We start from the raw sequence: 21,652 nt of genomic DNA, 5'->3' as shown, positions 1-21,652 counted from the left end.
AGACGAAGGAGTTTTTCGTTTTCTTAGCCGCTTCGCAAGACGCATTTCCCTATGGGCTTGCTTCGCAAAACGAAGCTTGCCCCGCAAGCTCCAGGGATAGCGGGGAAGCGCAGCGCGTCTTCCCCGCTGTCCCCGGGCCTCTTTTGAAGCAAGGGGCGGCGGGGAGAAGATCGCTTCTCCCCGTTGCCAGCCCCGCAATCTCCGGGGACAGAGGAGAAGGCGCGCGCGCCTTCCCCTCTCTCCCTGGACCCCTTTTGAACAAGGGGCGGTAACAGGGAGAAGCGATTCTCCCCGTGGCCCCTCCCCTTGCTTTAAAACAGGTCCAGGGACAGAGGGGAAGGCGCGCACACCTTCCCCTATGTCCCCAGAGATTGTGGGGCAGGCAACGGGGAGAAGCAATTTTCTCCCCGCCGCCCCTTGCTTTAAACAGGTCCGGGGACAGAGGGGAAGGCGCGCGGCGCTTCCCCTCTGTCCCCGGACGGTCTCCATAGGAACGCATTGATTGATTTTCAATGCATTCCTATGGGAAACCGTGCTTCGCAAGACGAAAAACTCGCAAGAAGAAAAAACTTGCGGAACGAATTAATTTCGTCTTGCGAGGCACCACTGTATATGATCCCAGGACTATTTAAAATCCAGAACATTACTCGTGGAGATAGTGGCCTCAAAACATAAAAGCAGTCATGACAGATCAGACTAATGGCCCAAACCTGTTCTCTCGGTGGCCAAAAAGAGGAGCATGGGAAGCCTAAAACCAGGACCTTACTGCAACAGCATTCTCCACAACTGTGAATCTTAGCAACAGGTGTTCAAATGCATGTTACCTTTGACAGTGGAAGAACACAGCCTTAGCTACCATAAATTTGTCCTCCTCCTCTTTTAAAGCCATCCAAATCTGTGAGCATCATTATATGCGTAGGTCAACCTTTTCAGTGTTTTCATCATACCTTTCAAGGAAATATCCTGGCACTATGCTACATCTTTGGGTTTCAAGTCCCCACCTTATAACTGCTCCCCAGCCATTCTTTTAACCCTTCCATGCTTGCTTTTCCGGTAGACCTTGGTAGCTGATTGCCCAGACTGTGGAATACCTTAGATGATCAAGTGTCGTTTTAAAATTAAATTTTTCCTGTTGTAGTAAGGAGATTTCTGGTAGATTTGTTTATTTACCGTAAACCCTCATTTTGGAATGTTTTTATCTGCTAAGCTTGGTTCCATTTCCAAGCTGTTTTATATATTTCAATGAATTGTTTTTATTTTTAATTGTTGTTAAGGTGGAAAATGCAAATGTATTAGAAGGGTAGGGTGTAAGTTTTCTAAACAAACAAATTATAGGGCATCAAAAGAACTGATTTTGTATCATAGGCCAGTTCTTATTCGGGCAGCCTGCTATGAACTATAGAGCAGCCATGCCTTCCAATATTTGTGCTATAAAAGAGAAGCATTTGTGAATTAATAAATAGAATTATTAGCATAGATTCCAGCACTAACATTTCAGAGGGCTGAAGAGCAAGTTCCTCTGCTCTAAAATGCAAAGCAGCAAAGCACTTCTGTGGAACAAAAGCCTGCAAATCCAGTGTTATGTGTATTGTTAAACCCAGTTTTAAAAGTGAGAGATCTATAGATGAAAATGGGGACCAGAGTGCATGCATGAATGTGCATGTGAGTGTGCAGAAGTGTGTACAAAGGTGCAAATGTGGGTCCTTAGGAGAGGCCAGCTGAAGACTGGCAATTACTCCCACACGTAAGGGCTTTACAACCCTGAAACAGCCAAACCCAAACAGCCTCCGCTCAAAGAAACCTTTCATTAATTTGATAGCAATCAATCAGTGTTTCTTACTCTTGCTCATATGAATTAAACGTCTCTAAAGAAGTTTATCTTCTAGCGTGGGTGGCTCTCACTTGACTTGAAAAACATTTCCAAGATCCCACTGAATCTCCACAAAACCCAAGTTGGAATACAGGAGGAGGAAAATCCAGGTTGCAGTGCAAAAGTACGCGACAAACACCTGTGACTTGCTTCACTATCGGCAAGAAAATCTACAAAAGAATTTATGAAGCTTAGGTATATTTCCTGCAATCTAATTTTAATGGCTTTTAATGTGGAACCTTTAGGATGTTATTTGAATCTTCTCAGCAGCCAAATAAAATAGAAACCCACAGGCAGTGAACTGTGAGTAATTTGCAAGTCAATTTCCTTACTATGTATGCAGAAGTATTGAGACATTTTTTTTTTAAAAAAAAAAGCATGCAGTTTATGGCCCTCGTCTCCATTGCCTGTTTTTAGTTTTCTAAATCGTTTTGAAACTGCCAGCTCTGCACATTCCTTTAACTGTTGTTTACTTTTAAGTTTTTGTTTTCTTGTTTCAACATGGAACCAGACTTCAGAGAACATGATTAAGACACAGCAATTCTATCCATAACCAAAACCACAATTAAAGTTTCCAGTGGCTGAAGAAACCAGAGTAGCTAGCCCTGAAAAAATAAAATGCTGAGCCACAGATTTGTATTTACAAGCAATATCCTGCCTGCTATAAAGAAACAAAAGGACCCCCAACTTTCTCCTTGTTTAATTAATTTGGCGTTAAAGCAGAACACATATGCAGAAATAAGCCACTAATATCATGCAACAGAACATGGGATTTCAAACTATTTAGTTCTGTATGGCAGTTGTCTGGATACGATTCTATATTCAAAGTAAATGAGATAAGCTGAGTAAGATTACAAATAACAGGTCTGGAAAAGAGGGTGCACACACACAAAAATTAAAAGCTCACCTTGCAGCCTCAGGAAAGCCCATTCTGTACAGAGTTATGACCACAGCACCTCCAAGGCCCAAGTTATGCTGCAAAGCAACCTTTGCACTGGGAACCTGCCTCTTTCCGGCTTCTCCTCTTAGCTGCCAGCAGAGTTCAGCACACTGAGCCAGACCTAATGCATCAAATGCAGAGAATGTAGATCAAGCTGTAGTATAAGAGCATCATGCTGTTTCATTACGCCCAGCCGAGAGGAAGCAAAAGGAAGTGGGTCAAATGTTTGAGCAATCAGAACGAATCCTTTATGCTTAAAAGATACATTAAAACAACAGCTATTAACACGAGCCTTTAAACAGTAAATGTTTCAATATATACCGAGTGACTGGGAAACAAAATGCCGTCCCAAATTTCATGTGAGGCTGGATCGTAGTATATTTTTCCTGTTTATTAAAATATTGGAGCTCAAGGCCAAGCCTGTACATGTTTATTCAGAAGTAAGCTTGTTTTGTTCAATGAGCTTCACTGCTAGCTTAAATGTGCATCAGATGGAAGTCTTAGAAAATGCTTCAAACAAGTTTTTAGTAACTTCAAAATTTTAAGATAGATGCCTCTTCTTGCCACATATTTCAGAACAGCTTATTTCAGACACACAACCACAAAAGAATGCATAATAAAAATCACCACCACCACCAGTGAAAAAACAGACTCTGAATAAAGCCTCTGTATGGCTTAAAGTTTCCTCTAAAAGTTTTCCTCAGAAATCAAGCCTTCTGACTCACAGCACGCTTGGAGTTGAGGTATTCTTTAGAAAGCATTTTTTATGACACTGAGGCAACTCTAGTGAATATAACCTAGCTAATACATTGTTTTCCTAAGACGTCCTATCAGTCTCCTTAGGTTGGATTATTAAACAAATTAATTCCAAAGCTTGTAGTCCTCAAGATACATAGTTGAACGGCAACTTCCACTACCCCTGAGCACTGGCTACCCTGGAATCTGGCATGCTCAGCTTGGCCACCACAGTTTGGCCACCCTTGCTGCAAACAATAGATCTGCCACTTAACTTCAGCTGTGATCACATTCCAGCTATTTAGGGGTAAATGAAACTTGGCAATGAGATGTGGTGGTCTAGGAACCTCAGATATGACACACCCATTGCATCTCTTTCCTCCTTACCAGCACCTGTTGCAACCCCTCACCAATGCTGCCTGGTCATTTGTTAGGAAGAAAACTGGAGGGTGTGTTATCAGGGGAGTGCAGCCGCTTCTTCACTGCTATACTTCATTCACTTTCCTGCCCTGGGCTACAATAAGGGTGGGAGGAAGCAGGAGGAAAAGCAGTAGCAAGGACTCCTGGCTACAGACCCCCTTGCAGAAGTGTGGGCCTTTCCAAGTGCTCAGCCATGCCAACCCCTGGCACGGGCCCTGCCAAGAAGCACTCCAATAATGAAGTGTCAATCAACCCAAGGGCCATTTATGCTAGTTTATATGGCAAAACACACCATCAATTGCTAATGGCAGGAAAAGCCAGCCAGCTGAACATGTACTCCTCTTCACAGTTAATAGTGCTGCAATGTATTTTCCCATTTAAAGGTTTGTTTTGTAAACTCGAGACTTGAATTTGATCTAAGTTCAGGATATGTGCAGTCCAGAGTCCTCCTACATGTCACAGATAGCCCTTCTAAACTCTAAATCCTATTCTGTGTCACAGCGCCTGCTCAATTTCCACTGTGATCCATTAGAGAGTCAAGGCTACGCCAATGTCAGTCCAGAGCTTTTCAAGTTCGCCTTGCAGGATGTAAGACAGTCACCTCTCCCAAGACAAATGAGGAAATAAAATAGCTGCCTTCCAAGAACCACCTATGGAGCCAGAATGCAATTATTAGAACACCCAAAGCAAGTCTACCTTCTCATAGTAGCTCACAAACTAGGCCATCGCTTCTTGAAGACATCCAGCTCTATTCCTGGCCAGGATGTGATCTCTTTCTAGAACATCAGGAATAGGAAACCTGTGGCCCTCCAGATGTTAGTGGACTTCAACTCCCATGAGAGTTGGGATCCAGCAACATCTAGAGGGCCACAGTTCCCCACCTTCAACTACACAAGTGGAGGATATCTACTATAATATAAAGACTAGAAACCAAACCATAATGACAAAGCAGTCAAGATGCTACTGTGTGTTGTAAGTCCCATCTCTCGGGGGCAGCTCTTAGCTCTCAGGATGTTGCCAAAAGACTAGCTCAAGAAGGTGGAGGAAGATCACCTCCTGCACACAAAGCACTAAAAAGTTGTGGAGTGACAAAGTTTCTACAGCATAGGAGATTGCATCACTCTGACCAAAGAGTGATCTTCCTCCAGGATCAATGCTGAAGTCAGCCCAAACAATCATGCAACTTCTGTCAAACCCTTGTTTGCACAGAACTGCAGGGCTGAAGTCCAACTTTCTGCACACCAGCAGAATCCTTGACACCCTTAACACTCTAGTCCTCAATGTTCAGATTACAAGGAGGCCCAGTAAGGATGCACAGAAAAAATTGTTCCATGCCAGAGATCATAACGAACTTGTTCAAATGTATGGTTCAATATTTTAAAGGGCTGATAAATTAACTGATAAATGCCTGCCACCACTTTTGAAAGAACAGATAGTAAATTAGAGGGCTGCATTGCTTATTGAGGAGGTAGACAGCAATCTACTATAGCACAAGAGTCCAAAGAATCCATGTCCAAATTTAAGTTATTGTAGTAATGGGGAGGGGGGCAAAATGTGACATTTCTACTTTAGACCTTTCTACAAGTTCCTATTAAATTTTAAGAACTTGGCTTTCTTAAAAAAAGTTTCCAGTATTATTTTTACAATTTTTATTATCACTGTTGAAGGTTGTGAGTCACTTTACACCACTGTCTCAAAGTAACTTACAAATAATAGAAAAATATGCAATATATGAAAAACAAGTTAATTAAAAGCAAAGCACAGTAATCAGGCCATAACAACAACCCTTCTATCTCAGGTCTAACCACAGGTCAAACCACAAGAAACAGCCCTCAAAAGGATGAATATATACCCCACCAACCACTGTAAAGATAAACAAAATACTCAAATGCCTGGGGAAAAAGAGGCACATTTGCCTGTGGCCAAAAGGATATCCGTGTTGGTGGCTGGTGAGCCACCCTGAGGAACAGCGTTCCACAGGGCTCATGACTGCAAAAATAGGCCAAAAATAGGTGGAAGAAATGATAAACAATCTAAGTTAAATCGACAGGAGTCCCAAGTCTTGAAAATTTTTCCAGGACAAAATCAAATCACATCTTACAGCAATCTTTAAAACAGGATTAACTCTAGAATAAGCACAACTTTATCCATCCATGATGTCCATGAATAGGGTGAATAGGATGGAAACTGGAGAAACATCAGCATTGTGCTGAAACTCATGCAAAAAGTCACCAATTATCTGCAATGTTTCAGTTCATTCTGAGTTCCTATTATGGGCTGTGCTTTACTAATAAACCAGCTGTGGACTTCTCAGTCAGTGTAGACAATACTGAACTAGTTGGGCCACTGTCTGATTTTCTCCCTGAAACAATGGCAGCTTAAATCTGCTAAAAAGCATCACATTTTTTATGAAGAGTTTGCAAGAGCTTCAAAATGCTAAAATTTTGGCAAGCAGATCAGTTTCTGTTTAGGATGAAAACATCAAACACGGATGTGTGAAATGTTTTTTTCCACTGGGTGGACTTGTGACAGAAAGAGACATGATGCATTTCTCAGTGACACTCAGCAAGGATTAATGCTAATATATGAAGGGATGCGGGTGGCACTGTGGTCTAAACCACTGAGCCTAGGGCTTGCCGATCAGAAGGTCGGCAGTTCGAATCCCCATGACGGGGTGAGCTCCCGTTGCTCAGTCCCTGCTCCTGCCAACCTAGCAGTTCGAAAGCACATCAAAGTGCAAGTAGATAAATGGGTACCGCTCCGGTGGGAAGGTAAACGACATTTTCATGCGCTGCTCTGGTTCACCAGAAAGTGGCTTAGTCATGCTGGCCACATGACCTGGAAGCTGTATGCCAGCTCCCTTGCCCAATAAAGCGAGTTGAGCGCCGCAACCCCAGAGTCGTCTGCGACTGGACCCAATGGTCAGCGGTCCCTTTACCTTTACCTTTTATGAAGTGTTAAAGCATGGAACAAAGCTGAATAATTCAGAAGCCTGTGCAGCACTCCCAGTCCAAAGGAGGTCATCTGGTCCACAAGTTGCCAGGGCAAGACACTCAACCTGCCTCCTCCCTAGCCTACTAGAAGCAGATGCTTGTACCCATGAAAGCAGGAGAGGGAGAAACAAAGGTTGGTATTCAATTACTGCCTCTCATCAGTGCAGGGATTCCCATTTGTGCAGGGGACTTCCTTGCCCTCAATGTGTGCCCCTCTGCAAATCCACTAGAGAAGCAGAAATCATTGCATTGATGGAATTTTCACTTAGCATTACGTTGGAGTCCACCCAAAGAAGGATTTACCGGCCCTGTGCTTTAAGAGTGCAGTTTGATCCATGCCTGCTCACAAGTGAAATCCCACTGGGATTTACTCCCAGGTTACAGAATATAGGACTGTAGTTCAGGAATACCTGGAGACAATGGCAGGCAACAAAATCTCTGCAATTCAGCCTTGTCAAAATGGCAGATCAGCAAATCCAGTAGTTACTGGCAACTGTTCTAAATCAAGTAAAAGGTGGACTAATAAAAACCTGGCTCAAAGTAACACACAAACATGTTTCCCATATGCAAATACTAAAAGCACCAGATAAAAATATTACATTGAGTTACCTGTGGCACCCAGTGGGTGCCCTTTTGAAATCAAGCCGCCACTTGGATTTATGACCCATTTTCCACCATAGGTATTGTCTCCTCGGTCAATCAGCTCACCAGCTCCTCCTAAAAGAGAGAGAGAGGATAGATTAATAATACGTGCACCTTAAATTAAATCCCCTAGGTACACATAGATGTTATCTAGTTGAAAGGATTATGAGACTCGCCCTATTCATCAATATAAGTTGTTGAGCTCCTCTCTTAGCACACAGGCTTCCCATAAGCATCTGGCGCTGAACTGGGTGGGCCGCTGGTCTGATCCAGCAGGCTCGTTTTATGTTCTTACATAAACTTGTCCAACACATATGTCAAGCCACACTTCAATTCACTGTTCTAACGCAACTTGTGTTTTTGCTTTTTTTTTGGGGGGGTTGCTTTAAGAAAAATCCTAGGAGGCACAAAAGTTTGCATTAAGTTCAATAAATCTGACACTCTTGCAGTTAATACAATGTAATAGTGGGGAGATGAGAGGACTTCATTAGGCACTACGGCATAATGGCTTTAATTTGAAGCATATAGCCTGTGATCCTGCCACCAAGTTCTTCTTGGAAATAAACCTACCAGCAAAAAATATTATTTCTGAGAAATGAAACAGCTAAGCCTATGGAAGCCTTTCTGAGAAGCAGAAGCTTTGGGAAAGTTCTCAACCCTTTGCCTGCCTGCCACAATTAAAAACCCTGCAGGGAGAAAACTGGGACCGAGGAGCAAGAGGCAGGAAAAAGGTTAAGCATCCCTTCAGTCCAAACTGGCTCTGCTCCAGGTGATCCACTCCCAAAGCAGCTTTGCTCTGGGGAAAACAATCACAAGGCATTTGTCAAGGATGCAGAACTGAGGGTCTTTGGCTGGGATTAGCATTGCCTATACAAGATGCCACATCATCAACAACCTACGCAAAACACAGAGAACAAAGTGACATGTGCACTGAACGAAGTGCCATCTCTCAACAATTCCCAGACACTGAAAGGACCAAACTGACATACTCCACAGAATGCAGGGAGAAAGGATTAATGGCTGGCAGAGGATTACAAAGCCAACCATTTTAAGATAACTCACCATCAACATAGGAAAAGAGGGGTGTTTATATATTGATAAGTCTAGAAAATATCTGAGCCATACTGGATGCTAACACCCCAACTTAAAGGGGAGGGGGAACCACTGACGAGTCACTGACTAAAAGATACTTGAAGCTTTGCTAAGAAAAATAGATGCAGATCATGCTTATGTAGCCTTTTCTGTTGGATTCCAAGTGTTCTCCTTTATTATGACCACGTACCCCCCTAGTGGCATGAAGAGGAATAACATTCAGAATTGTTTTTTGGTAAACAATAAGGGATTGTTGACCATAGACCTAAGTATGTGCAGGTCATAGTGAACGTGACAGTCAGGAATAATTCTGCAAATGGCAGGTGTGTGTTTATGCTTAATCGTGTCTCCCTAGTCCAAATTCACTACTCTGTCCTGAACACCATACTAGCACAGTGCATATAAGTTGCAAAGGTTGCTTTCTGATGCCCTCGCAAGGAGCCTGTCAGCCCCACAAAGATTTCCCATGAGAGATTGTGGACCTCTATCTCAGAAGGTTCAAAATCCATGCTATAAATCAAATTAGGATTTTTGCCCCTGTGCGTACACAGTGCTTTGCATTTACTTACATAGAATCTCATTTGCCGTTTTGTTTCCCATTCATACAAGTCTGGAGAGTTGGGGATTTTTCTGTCCTGAATCATTTTGTGTCCTCTGCAAGCTTAGCTAGAGGACTGCCCATTTGCGAACTAAATAGCATTTTAAAAAAGTTGAATAGAACTTGTCCTAATTAGGGTTGGGGGAGCAATTTGATTCAGGCCTCATTTAAAATCTCATCTATTGAATTCTCACTTTCCAAAACAATATGCAGACTGCAACACTGCTATCTTTTGAAATTCACACCTCTGAATTTTGCTATGCAGTTTGCCAAGCAACATTTGTTACAAAAAGGGAAAGTGTGAATAAAAATGTACCGTGAAAGTAACACAAAAATGCATTATATTAAGTGAAATCGTTTGCAAAAATATTTCTACAGTAGTCAAAACAGCATAGAAAATGGGTTTATTAGGATAAATTTGCACTAAAATACTGGTGAATTTTAATGAGGATTTAAAAAGTCACTAAATGCTGCAAAATGTGGAGAACTAAATTTAAGTCTGGAAAAATGAGACACTAAGAGAAGCAAAATTCCCTAGTCCCAATACAGACCATGGGGAAAAGCCCAGTGCTCAATACTCCCCACTGCTAAAGCTACACATCATTCACAACTGGAAAGAAATGAGTAGAGAAATAAGCCCAACTTCAGGAAGCATGTGGGCAGGGCCTCAGGCTGTATGCTTCTGTCAACTTACCTTTCCTTCAGAGGTCAGATTTGAGGAGTTAACTGGGGACTTAAGTGAATTAAACTGTAGGCTGGATTGTGCCCAATGTTAATATTTAAAGAATACCTTCAGGACAAAGTCCTAGAGCTTCGTAAGTTATTAATTCATTAGCAGAGAAACAGTCATGAAGTTCTATCACGTCCACATCTTCTGGTTTCAGGCCTGCTTTTGAATAACATCTTTTTGCAGCCTCCTTTGTCATATCAAAGCCAACCTATTAACAAAATATAACAGACTTGTATTTTAACAAATAGTTCTTATTCGCTCAACTCTGTCAAAGTTATTGCTTCGCAAATTCTGAAAATCCAGGACATATCCCATCATTATAATACTTGTAACAAATAAATGGCCTGCACAAATACAAAATGTCAGTAGCCAGACATTTCTCCAATCAAGGGATGCTGCAAAAGCCATGTGTGCCACATTAAGATCCTTGGCAGAAAGATGGGATATGAATGTAGCAATAAATAAACTATTATTTTTAGCCAGTGGGTCTCAAACCCTCAGTGAATTAGAAACGCCACCTGCATGCAAAGACAAGCTTGGGTAGATTGAGCAGACGAGACAAGAAGGTGGTTTCTGCATGTGCTGTAGAGGGAAGTGAAGGGCAGATGGGGCTTGTCAACCTGGGAAGGTAGGCCATAGGAAAAGAAAAACTCTGACCCTAAAGCTCTGCTGCCTTGCAGGACATCTTCAGGAGAAGAAAAAGCTAAGGAGCAAAGCCTACAAAAATCCGGAGTGCAATCCGTAAGACAGGTGGATGGCGCCTTGCATACCTCCTTCCAGCAACTCCTGCAGTCAAGCTGGTGGAGCTCTGCTTTCCTTTGGACCACATCAACAAGGCCAAGAGAGGGGTTTTGCTGTCTAGGACCTCCATACACAATGCTTCAGGCATGCACTAGGGCAGGGGTCAGCAAACCTTTTCAGCAGGGGGCCGGTCTACTGTCCCTCAGATCTTGTGGGGGGCTGGACTATATTGGGGGGGGATGAACAAATTCCTATGTCCCACAAATAAACCAGAGATGCATTTTAAATAAAAGCACACATTCTACTCATGTAAAAACACCAGGCAGGCCCCACAAATAACCCAGAGGTGCATTTTTAATAAAAGGACACATTCTACTCATGTAAAACACGCTGATTCCTGGACCATCTGTGGACCAGATTTAGAAGGTGATTGGGCTGCATCCAGCCTCCAGGCCTTAGGTTGCCTACCCATGCACTAGGGGGAGGTTATTTGGGTGCTGCAAATGCAAAAGTTTGACCTCACCCCTGGAGACGGACTTCATTGTCTCTCGAGACAGAAGGCTGCCAACAGACCAACACCACTACCGCAGAGATCACATGCAAGTGCCTTGTGGCTACCAGGACTACTTTTATCTGTGCATCAGCTGCGAGCGCCTTTCTCGCCACTTCTAAGTCTCTTCAACACATTAACTGAAAGCAAGTGCCACTGCATACGTTAGAATAGCAAGCCTACCGCTTTAATGCAGCTGTTCTCTACAAATGTGCTTGGAAGATCAGTCATCATCTCCTGGGCCACAATTTCAACGGCTCTCGACTCCAACCCATTCTTCCTCACAAACTCTTCACTAGCCAGCACTGCTGCTGCTGCCCCATCAGATGTTGGGCTAAAAGAGATGCAGAGTTTGAGAGTCACTTAATCAATATATACTGAATTTCACATCCAGAAGAGGGGGAAGGGGCAATTATAATTCACAATGCAAATTGAATCACCTGTTAAGAGCAAAAGAAAAGTCAATGATTGGTCCTAAGAAGATTAACAGCATCACTCTGAAGGTCAAACTGATCATAAAAGCAATCACACTTTAATCCACACAAGACAAAGCAATGGAGTTGTCGACAACCAAATCATACTGCAAGTAGACACACTGAAATCAATACACATAACTAACTTTATTGGTTTCAGTGGGTCTACTGTGAGTAGGCTTAGTTGATACAATCCAATGTATATAGTTACATGTGCTATAAAAGTCATTATTTCAAAAAGCTTCTGGGACAAAGACAATTATGTTATAGCGAGCTTTCCTAAGTCAACGAAAAGTTGAATGACATTCCATAATGTTAGTGAACTGAAATTTAGGCAGGGAGCTCCAGCAGAAGCTCCCTTTTTCATCTCCAGACAAAGAGCTACTTCATGCGTTGCGGAAACCAACACTTCTTTGCAGACCAGAAGGGCTCCCTATAATATATGCCTCCCCCCTGCCCCCCTCTTTACTGCACAACTGGATGCCCCCAACATGTGGCACCCCTACTCATGAGCAAGAGCTCACACATTACGCTTTCTTCTCTACCACAATCGTGCACAATGCACAGGCGTAGGGTGAGGAAGAGAGAGAAATGCCCCATCAGGAGAAGGGCTTGCTGTGTGTCCTGCTCCATTCTCTATACATTTATGCCACACACACAAGCAATGCATGAATAAGGCCCTTAGGGACGGCATGTGGAGATGGGCCATCAATCCCATTTCTTGCATTCAGAATGTCCCAGGTACCATCTCCAGGATTTCCGGTTTAACAGATCATAGGTAGCTCAGAAATATTACTCCTGAGAGCACTGAATCCTTAACAAAAGAAAGAACTGCACAGGGATAGAAGGAATCACATATTTTTCCTTAGGAAGACCTAGCACCTATTTTGATCTATGGCTAGATACAGTGAGAAAAAGTATTTTCTGAAAATAAAGACTACAAACTAGCAGAATAAAATTAAGAAGTTGAACAGGGTGCAACACTATTAACACGCCATTCTTACCAACACTGTAGTACTGTTAAGTAATCAAAAACTTTACGTGACTGCAACACTTCGTCCAAACTGTACTCCTTTTGAAACTGAGAATTCCTAAGGGGAAAATACAAGGGAAAATTCCATCTCAATTAATACAATACTCCTCAATACAGATAAATTGGCACCTTTTATTTATTTATTTTACAATACAACAGCCTTGTGTGAACAGAGTGTGATAACATAGGAACTACTTTGCACATCAAGCCCAAGTCCACCTCGTTCCAACATAACATTATGCATGATGGACAAAGCGTTTTCCTCCCTCTACCATATACTAGAGTCTATAGGCACACCCAAGCCATGCATGGAGGCAATGGCCCACCTGAGTTAATTGTTCTCTGACTCTTGTTTTCTGTGTGCCACTGCTTCTTTACATCATTTAAGTATTTTTCAGGGAGGAAAAAGGCTCCTGGAACTCATTACAAGATCAGAATTAAGACGGCCCCTACCCTATGGCCTACAATCAAGAGAGATATGATAGGAAAGGGAAAGGGGGAAAAACAAACTTGGAATCTAGGCCTTAGTTACACATTCCAGAAAGTCATAACAGTTCAGCAGGTCCAACCTGAATCTCAGCACAAAGATGAGCGGCAGCTTCCTCTCCCCTCAACAGCAATAGGCGTTGGCAGCTGGTGAGAGGGCACTCTCAGCTGGAGGTGCATACAAGCATGGTGGAGGGTGCCTGAAACTTAGTTATAATGGGATATAGCCATTTATACATCAAAACTTCCTAAATTTATGCTTTTCAGCGATGAGGAGATAATTGGTCTGTCTATAAAACTGGAATCTTTTGAAGTTTCACGTTTTCCTATCATGCAAAATCTTTTCTTGGTATTGTTACCTAACATTCATGATACTTGGAATAGACTATATTAAATTAATGGACAGGACTACCGTATTTTTCGCCCTATAGGACGCAGCGGCCCATAGGACGCACCTAGGTTTTTTTTTGGGGGGGGAATCAAGGGAAAAAATTTATTTCCCCCCCAGGTTTGCGCAGCCATCCCCAAGCTAGAAGAGGGAGACGGAGCGCTCCGTCTCCCTCTTCTGCCTTCAGGGACAGCCTCTCTAGCCTCCGTGGGGCAGCGGCTTGCCCCGCTGTCCCACGAGCTTGTGGGGCTGGCGATGGGGAGAAGCAAGCTTGCTTCTCCCCCCCGCCAGCCTCCAGACCAGGTCGGAGAATAGCGGGGTGGCGGTGCTCCGCCTCCCCGCTATCCCCCGAGCTTGTGGGGCTGGCGATGGGGGGAGAAGCAAGCTTGCCTCCAGATCAGGTCAGGGAATAGAGGGGTGGCGCCGCTGCGCCTCCCCGCTGTCCCCCGAGCTTGTGGGCTGCAGGCTGCTGCCCGCAAGCCTTGCGAGCCCGCGGGACCTCCCGCCGGGCTTGCAAGGCTTGCGGATGTCTTCCTGAAGCCTGGAGAGCGAGAGGGGTCGGTGCGCACCGACCCCTCTCGCTCTCCAGGCTTCAGCGAAAGCCTGCATTCGCCCCATAGGATGCACGCACATTTCCCCTTCATTTTTGGAGGGGGAAAAGTGTGTCCTATAGGGCGAAAAATACGGTAACTTAAGCTCTATTATTTTTAGTGGCTTACTTCAGGTAGGAATGAGTTGGATGGAACCCTAAATCTATGTTCTCCCCAGAATTCTGCACAAATAGTGTTCTTACGGATTGTTAGTTGAATGTTTATGATTCTTCCATGCAATTTTTGCGAAATGTTCTTGTTTTGATCCTTAATAGAGAGAGAGACAAACCAGTCAAAAAGCTTGGGGGGGTGGGGGGAAAGGACAATATAACTTAGATAAATTATAACCCCATACTTCAAAATGTTCATAGACCTAGTATAAAAGCTTCCTATTAAATGCTTATGCCATAAGCTGCTTTTGACTCAATTCCAGCTCACAGGGTGCTTAATTTAGCGGTTACAGATTTGCAGGAGCTATAGTATATGAAAAGCAAGTAATAGCCAACAGAACAAAAGCAAAAAATATAGCAGGCAGCAAAGATTGCTGTTGCTACCACTGGAAAAAAATTGCAAGAGGGAAGACCATACTATACATTTAAAGCAGTACCGTACCACTTTAAACAGCCATGTCTTCTTCCTCCAAAGAATTATGGGAACTGAAGTTTGTTAAAGGGTGCTGAGAGTTGTCAGAAGACCCCTAATTCCCTCAGAGAGCTACAATTCCCAGAGTTCCCTTAGAAGGATTTACTGTTAAACCACTCTTAAAATTGTACCTCTGTGAAAGGGATATGAATCTCCTAACCACTCTCAGCACCTGTCACAAACTACACTTCCTGGAATTCTTTGTGAGGAAGCCACGACTGTATGAAGTGGTATGAAACTCCTTAAAATGTATAGTCTCAAAAGCAACCTGTTCTGGGAGTCAATTATTTCTACACACAGGTCTTCAGACAATCATCCAACACATCATTAATTAAAACACGAAGGAGGTTATTGAATGTGTTTTCTTGCAATGGTAATATAGTTGACAAACATAAGTAATACCGTATTTCTCCATGTGTTCTTTGCCGGCATTTCCAAAAAGCTGTGGGGCAACTGGAGCTGCTGCGAGATCGTATTTGCTTATCATCACTTCCATATGCTTGTCCATGGGATTCACCCTGTCCATGAACTGAAATCGAAAGACAAGTTGCACGTTTTTCACACCACAGCATCTGTACATCAAGATTACCCAAGAGAGGGAGAAAATACTGCAAGAACCCCCCCAATGTCTAGCATTTTCGATGCATCGTTTTCAAAGCCTTCCTTCTGAATGTACAGAACCAATTTGCTTGAAACACTGGGACCACCCAAGCTGCATGAGACTACACTACAAACCAAATTTCCCAAGTTTCCTGCAAGTTCAGGGTTTATAGAGTGGCCTCTATTTATAATTTTCACCCTTTAAAAAACCCAAAAAACCTTACGAACAAAAATCTGCTTAAAAAATGGCATGGGCCTCAAGAATAGAACAACAGATTTATGAAAGGTTTCACTACACACACATACAGTGGTACCTCGGGTTACAGACGCTTCAGGTTACAGACTCTGCTAACCCAGAAATAGTACCTCAGGTTAAGAACTTTGCTTCAGGATGAGAACAGAAATTGTGCAGCAGCAGTGGGAGGCCCCATTAGCTAAAGTGGTACCTCAGGTTAAGAACAGTTGCAGGTTAAAAACAGATCTCCAGAACGAATTAAGTTCTTAACCCGAGGTATCACTGTACAAAGCACCCTTCTGGATCAGGTCAAAGGCCCATCTAGTCTAGCATCCCCACAGTGGCTCATTGGAGGTCCACAAACAGCAGCTGAGTGCGAGATCACTCTCCCCTTCTGTGGTTTCCAGCAACTGGTATTCAGAGGCACAGCGCCTCAAACAGCGGAGGTACAGCATAGACACCATGCCTAGTAGCCACTGATAGTCCTATCCTCCATGAATTCCTCTAAACCTCTCTTAAAGTCATCGAATTGTTGGCCAGCACTACCTCCTGTGGAGCAAATTCCGTTGTTTAGCTATGTGCTTTGTGGAAATGGTAGATATCACACACGTTTGACGGGGGTGGGGAGCTGTGGCTTTGAATATAAGGGTTGTTAGAGAATGAGAAGAAAGCTGAAGGAATCGGTGAGAAGGCTCTGAGATTGGGCAATGCTATAGGAAGGAACATTAGAATAGTAAGAATTACTACACACAAACCCATTTCGCCACATGTTGCATCTTGCCGTTAAGAACCACTGCATGTAATACTTTGTTATGCTCTTTGTAAATGTGTTTCTAAATAGTAGTTATGACATGACTGTCAAGTTCCTTCAAGAAGTATGGCACTTTACAAGTACAAAAAAGCTACTCAGGGGAGCAACTTACAATATTTACTTATTTTATTTTAAAAATCTATTCTGCCCTTCTGGCACAAAAGCACCACTCAGCAGGGCCTACAGCATTCATAGCTGTAAATGGTGAGGTGATGTATTTGAATAAGGAGAGTTGGAATGATCCTATCGGTTTCCCAAATATGCCAGGCAAAATTGACTTTGGTTTCATTGCATTAAAATTGCTTCGATACTTACTTGAGATGAAAGGGACCCTCTTGCCATCTTCTCAAATCCAAGAGCCAGGACACAGTTAGCCATACCTTAAATACAAGTTATTGAATACTTTACACTTTAGATGGTTTAAAAAAAAAAAAGACAACAAACAAAACCCATAATTTCATATTATACACTTGAATCCAGGCAGGAGACCTGGACCTGCAGCCAAGCTTTTCAAACATTTGGCTGAAAATATTCCACAGCATGCTAAAAGCTGGTTTTTAAATTTCCCATAGCCAATGATGGAACTGATGACACAAAGCCCATATGCATTTGCAGTAGGAACTAAAACAGAACTCACCTCCCTGGACCAATTGTCTGGCCATGAACAAAGCAGTTGATCCGGTAGAGCAGTTGTTGTTCACATTCATAATAGGAATACCCGTTAGCCCCAAACTATGATAAATGGCTCGCTGACCACAGGTTGAATCACCTTTATAATGAAAAAGAAGATGCAGAATCACACAACTGGCCAGAGGAGCATTGCATTCTCTATCCTCCTTCTGAAGCTGTTAAAGTACTCCAAACTTCTTAGCACTATGACAGGAAAGTTCAATCCTAGGTATCTCCACGTAAGGCTGAGAAGACTCCAGACTAAAACCCTAGAGGGCCACTCATTCTGTTTTTAATATTTAACAATACCGTACATCCATTTAGTGTTCAAGAGCCCATAAGCAAGTATATTTTCTCAGGCAAGCTTTTCATAATCAGCTGACTGCAGTTACAAATCAAAAGGTATAGGGTTAAATTGATTTCCACATGTTTTATGCCATTTAAAACTAAAATTCTAGCCTTTCCTATTTTATCACCAGGCAATGAAGTTGAGAAAACTAGAATCTTACCCCTACAAGACACTTAGAAATGCCAATATGGTTATATAAATTTGTGAAATCCTGTCCCCGCCATCCAATCTCAGAGCAGTTTAAATGCCACAGCTAGCAGTTAATGCCAGAACAGAAAAACTGCTGCCTCAGTGATGCATTAGGTTAACAAGCAGACATTAAGAGTGGCAGATGAAGCCCAGGAAGAGAAGCCTTGAGGTCTTAACAGTAGCATTACTTACCATAAACATAGCCCACACATGCCTGCTCCACAGAAGAATAAGGGACACCTGCATCAGCAAGAGCCTTCTGACCTGAACATTTGAAAAAAATAGTTATGAAATCTTACCTAAATCTTTCAGTGGGTATTTAAATAACAAAACAAAACACTGATGGATTCCATTTTGAGAGGTACATTTAAAAGGCAAATGGATTGCAAGTATACTTCTGTACTCCTAAACGGATTACATTTTACAAGACTTAGACCAGTGCAGGCAAGATACAGTACCTGATGTTCATAGGGTCAGTTCATAGGGTTACCAAGTCATTGGAGTTAGGTGTACATGGATACAGCTCACATAACACCATAGTAACTGGCAAAGGTTTTGTCAAACTGTTGGAATTACAGAAACCACTGCCAATGATAGGCAGCTCCACCTGTGTAACTTCAGGTCACTTATTACTGTATGCACATTCGCAGATAGCTGGGATGTGCTTGCAGGGGTTTCCCCACAGAGCAGCAGATTATAATCAGTCCTTGGCCTTTCACACTGCAGTGCTCAAGTCTTGTAGGGTTTCTTTTCTTGAAAGAAATGAATTTATTTCTTAAACAAATCTGAAGTTATAGTCTAATCCAGAGCTTTCCAAACTGTGTCGCGGCACATTAGTGTGTCGGCTGCTGTATGTGGTGTGAACACTCCCTCAGCAACACCCTGGGCTGGAAAGGGGTTAGTTTAACCTCTGGTTTGCTAGCAAAACCGAACTACTGTGTTGCAACATGACGCATGTCTAAAAAGCGTGTCATCAACATGAAAAGTTTGGAAAGCTCTGGTCTAATCATTAGAGCAACAAATTGTGATATGCAAACCCTGATGGTCAACTGATTGTTGGGCCTTGCAAAGCACTGCAAACTCTATGCAAGCCACAGCAATCAGCTCTGTTGGCGCTTGCAAAGCATCATACATAGGGCTTTGCAGGCGCCATTGATCAGCTGACCAGTGGTGATTGCAAACCCCCTTCTGGCTGCTCTACACCTGATATAAAGTGTAGGGCAGCTGGATGTGGCTTGGCCAAAACAGTCTAGCAGACCAAATTTGTATTTTTTATGTTGCAAACTGTTCTGTGAAGGGCAGTATGTAAATTAACAACAACAGAGGCCTAGCAGGCCTAATTAGCTCTCACGGGGCTGGGGGGGGAGGTTCCCCACCAATACTCTAATGACTTGGGTTCATCGTTGCAGACACCAGCGCACACTTAAAGTGAGTTTTCAAGAAAGTTAAAAAACAGATTGTTTTACATAAACATTTATGATACTCTAGCCAGGGCAATCCTCCCCACCTCCCTGATGTTATCCTATGCTGCCAAACCCTGACAACACCCAGACACACCTGGCAAAGTTTCTTAACTGGTAGCAACAATTGGCCAAGCAACAGGCCTTCCTAGGCCTATGGCTCCTTGCCAAGGGCTGTTGCAACTGCTCTCACAGCAGCATTGCGATGTACTGGCACAGCAGCTGAGCCATGCTATCTCCAGAGCCCTCAAAGTCCTCAGTTTTCTCTAGGGCACTGCCCCCTTCCCCCAGTGTAGTATAAGTTGTGAGCCAGACCCCATTATGATGAACCAACCTGCTTCTTTAGCCATGTCGGGGTAATCAAAATTTTCACGAGACCCAGGCTTTTCAAACTGTTAGAAAGAAAAGCATTTTTTTAATTTTAAAAAAGCAGGTCTATTTTCTTCACATTCATACTCATATAACTTCTAATCACACAAATTCTGCAGAGAGTGAAAGGACAAGGAAGTACACACTATACATGCACATGGTAACTGCCTTTTCAGATCTTATTCTATTTTAATATAGCCACTTGCCATTACACAAATTCAGCAATATATAGTGGTGCAAACAAATTGTATGTTAAAAATTCCTGAAGTTTTGCTAAAGAAAAAAATCATGTTGCTAGAAGGAAGACAGGATCTCTCTGTTAAGCTATAACGTTTCTGTTTATCTTTTGATGCACTAGTTAGTAATGCCATTAAAATACCTGGCACTTTACAACGTAACAAGAATGCAGGTCTGTGCCACAAGTAGCTAAGAGTCCCAAAGGTGCTTGCTCAGCTATTGCATAAACTTATCTTCCAAGAGGTTGTGACATTCCTCATTTTTTACATGCTAACCTGACATATGCCAGACCAATAGGTAAGATTTAGAATTAGGAATCATATGAATGCTTAGAGCAAAGGAGAGAGGTCTGGAGCTAAATATTATGCCTGTGAACAGAAACTTCGCCCGTTCATGTGGAAGGGGCCCTTCAGATCCAGGCTCTAGTCCAGGCTTCCTCAACCTTGGCCCTCCAGATGTTTTGAGACTACAATTCCCATCAAGCCTGACCACTGGTCCTGCTAGCTAGGGATCATGGGAGTTGTAGGCCAAAAGCATCTGGAGGGTTGAGGGTGAGGAAGCCTGCTCTAGTCTCTTCCATATTAATCTTCTAATAAAAACTTTCTGAAGTGGTTTTATTTATTTATTTATTGTTGCAGTTACGGTAATTCTATCACGTTTCCCCCCACTTTGCATCAAGGCAGCTACAGTAACAAATTCGCACAAATAATATTTACCCACCAACCCACATGCATATACACTCACACCCAACACCCCATGGAAATAGCATTGGGGAAAAATTGAGTCAGACAATAAAGCAGCAAAATAAAATTAGAAATATCTCAGACTTTATTAAAAGTCAGTGACAAAGAGAGACAGAGATGTTTTATGTCTCATCCCAGATAATGGGCAATCCCTAATGTTAGCCATATTCAGAGCACACCCACTAAAATAGAGTCAATTTATTTCTGTGGGTTACAATGGGTATGCTTTAGTATGATTTAGTTGGATATCAGGCACTATACGTGTGCCAAAAGCCATGTATGAATTTGGTTAATTTAGTATAAGCAACTGTCATATACACATTCTGGTCTTTTGGGGACCCTGACTATTGTTCCCCATAATTTCCCCTTGCCCCCTGTCAACAGAGCCTATACCTATACCCATTCCCTCCAATGAGCCTTTCCTTGCTTTGTTTGTCGGCTTGCATTTATTTCAGTGGATCCCTGCCTTGTCAACTAACATTCACAGCATTCTTTTTTCTCCAGTGAACCTTCTGGTTTCCTACTGAAAGCAAGGGGGAAATTGTCACTCGCACTGTCATAATATTCCTCCCCTTTAATTAGTCTTTCCCAACACAGGGGTGGCAGCGCTGGGAAGACTCTACCTGTTGAATTTCTTCCAGCCGCACAGCTATCAAAGGGGCTGATGACTAGTATTGCTGGGGGGTCCCGTGCGGGGCCGACCCAACCTACCTTGCAGGGTTATTGCAAGGTTAAACAGGGGGTTGGAAGCCATGCAGACCACGCAGTTTCTTGGGAGGGGTGGAAATGAGGTGCAGCCTGAAAAGGGGAGCAACTCTAAGCGCTCTCATGCCCCTCCCGCACTCCTTTCTCAACAGAGCAACCCATCCAGTACCTTAGTCATGCCGACTCCCACCACAAACACCCTCCTTCCTAGCCGGGACGGAGCCATCGCCGTTGCTCAGGATCGCCCTGCGCCCCCAACTGCAAGCCCGACGGCCACCAGAAGACTAGCGCGAGTCCTCTTTCTCCTCCCTGGCACTCGCGCACGGGTTGTTGGACTGGAGGGGGGAGGTTCCAGCCAAAGG

At 43.1% G+C, this 21,652-nt stretch overlaps 1 protein-coding gene across 4 annotated transcripts in view; it reads right to left on the bottom strand.

Moving 5' to 3' along the window:
- The window catches only part of SCP2 (sterol carrier protein 2), a 28,792-nt gene extending 7,140 nt beyond the window's left edge, over positions 1 to 21,652 (bottom strand). Inside the window, exons 1-12 of one of the 4 annotated variants that reach the window (XR_014527718.1) lie at positions 21,460 to 21,640; positions 19,571 to 19,628; positions 17,969 to 18,040; positions 17,207 to 17,338; positions 16,885 to 16,949; positions 15,326 to 15,452; positions 14,485 to 14,548; positions 12,789 to 12,875; positions 11,495 to 11,645; positions 10,081 to 10,228; positions 4,443 to 7,675; positions 2,778 to 3,884 (exon numbers count right to left, since the gene is read on the bottom strand). Coding sequence is in view for 3 of the 4 variants with exons in the window: in XM_083510111.1 (XP_083366237.1) it covers positions 2,778 to 2,931; positions 7,568 to 7,675; positions 10,081 to 10,228; positions 11,495 to 11,645; positions 12,789 to 12,875; positions 14,485 to 14,548; positions 15,326 to 15,452; positions 16,885 to 16,949; positions 17,207 to 17,338; positions 17,969 to 18,040; positions 19,571 to 19,628; positions 21,460 to 21,516 (1,223 nt within the window). In the remaining variant the exon portion in view is untranslated. Of the gene's footprint in view, positions 1 to 2,777; positions 3,885 to 4,442; positions 7,676 to 10,080; positions 10,229 to 11,494; positions 12,001 to 12,088; positions 12,876 to 14,484; positions 14,549 to 15,325; positions 15,453 to 16,884; positions 16,950 to 17,206; positions 17,339 to 17,968; positions 18,041 to 19,570; positions 19,629 to 21,459 lie in introns of those variants that run through there. The other 3 variants (XM_083510111.1, XM_083510112.1, XM_083510113.1) reach the window with 3 other exon arrangements.

Source organism: Podarcis liolepis (assembly GCF_965112155.1).
Source record: "Podarcis liolepis genome assembly, chromosome: 6".
NCBI lineage: Eukaryota > Metazoa > Chordata > Lepidosauria > Squamata > Lacertidae > Podarcis > Podarcis liolepis.
This window is presented reverse-complemented; position numbering and strand designations above follow the sequence as displayed.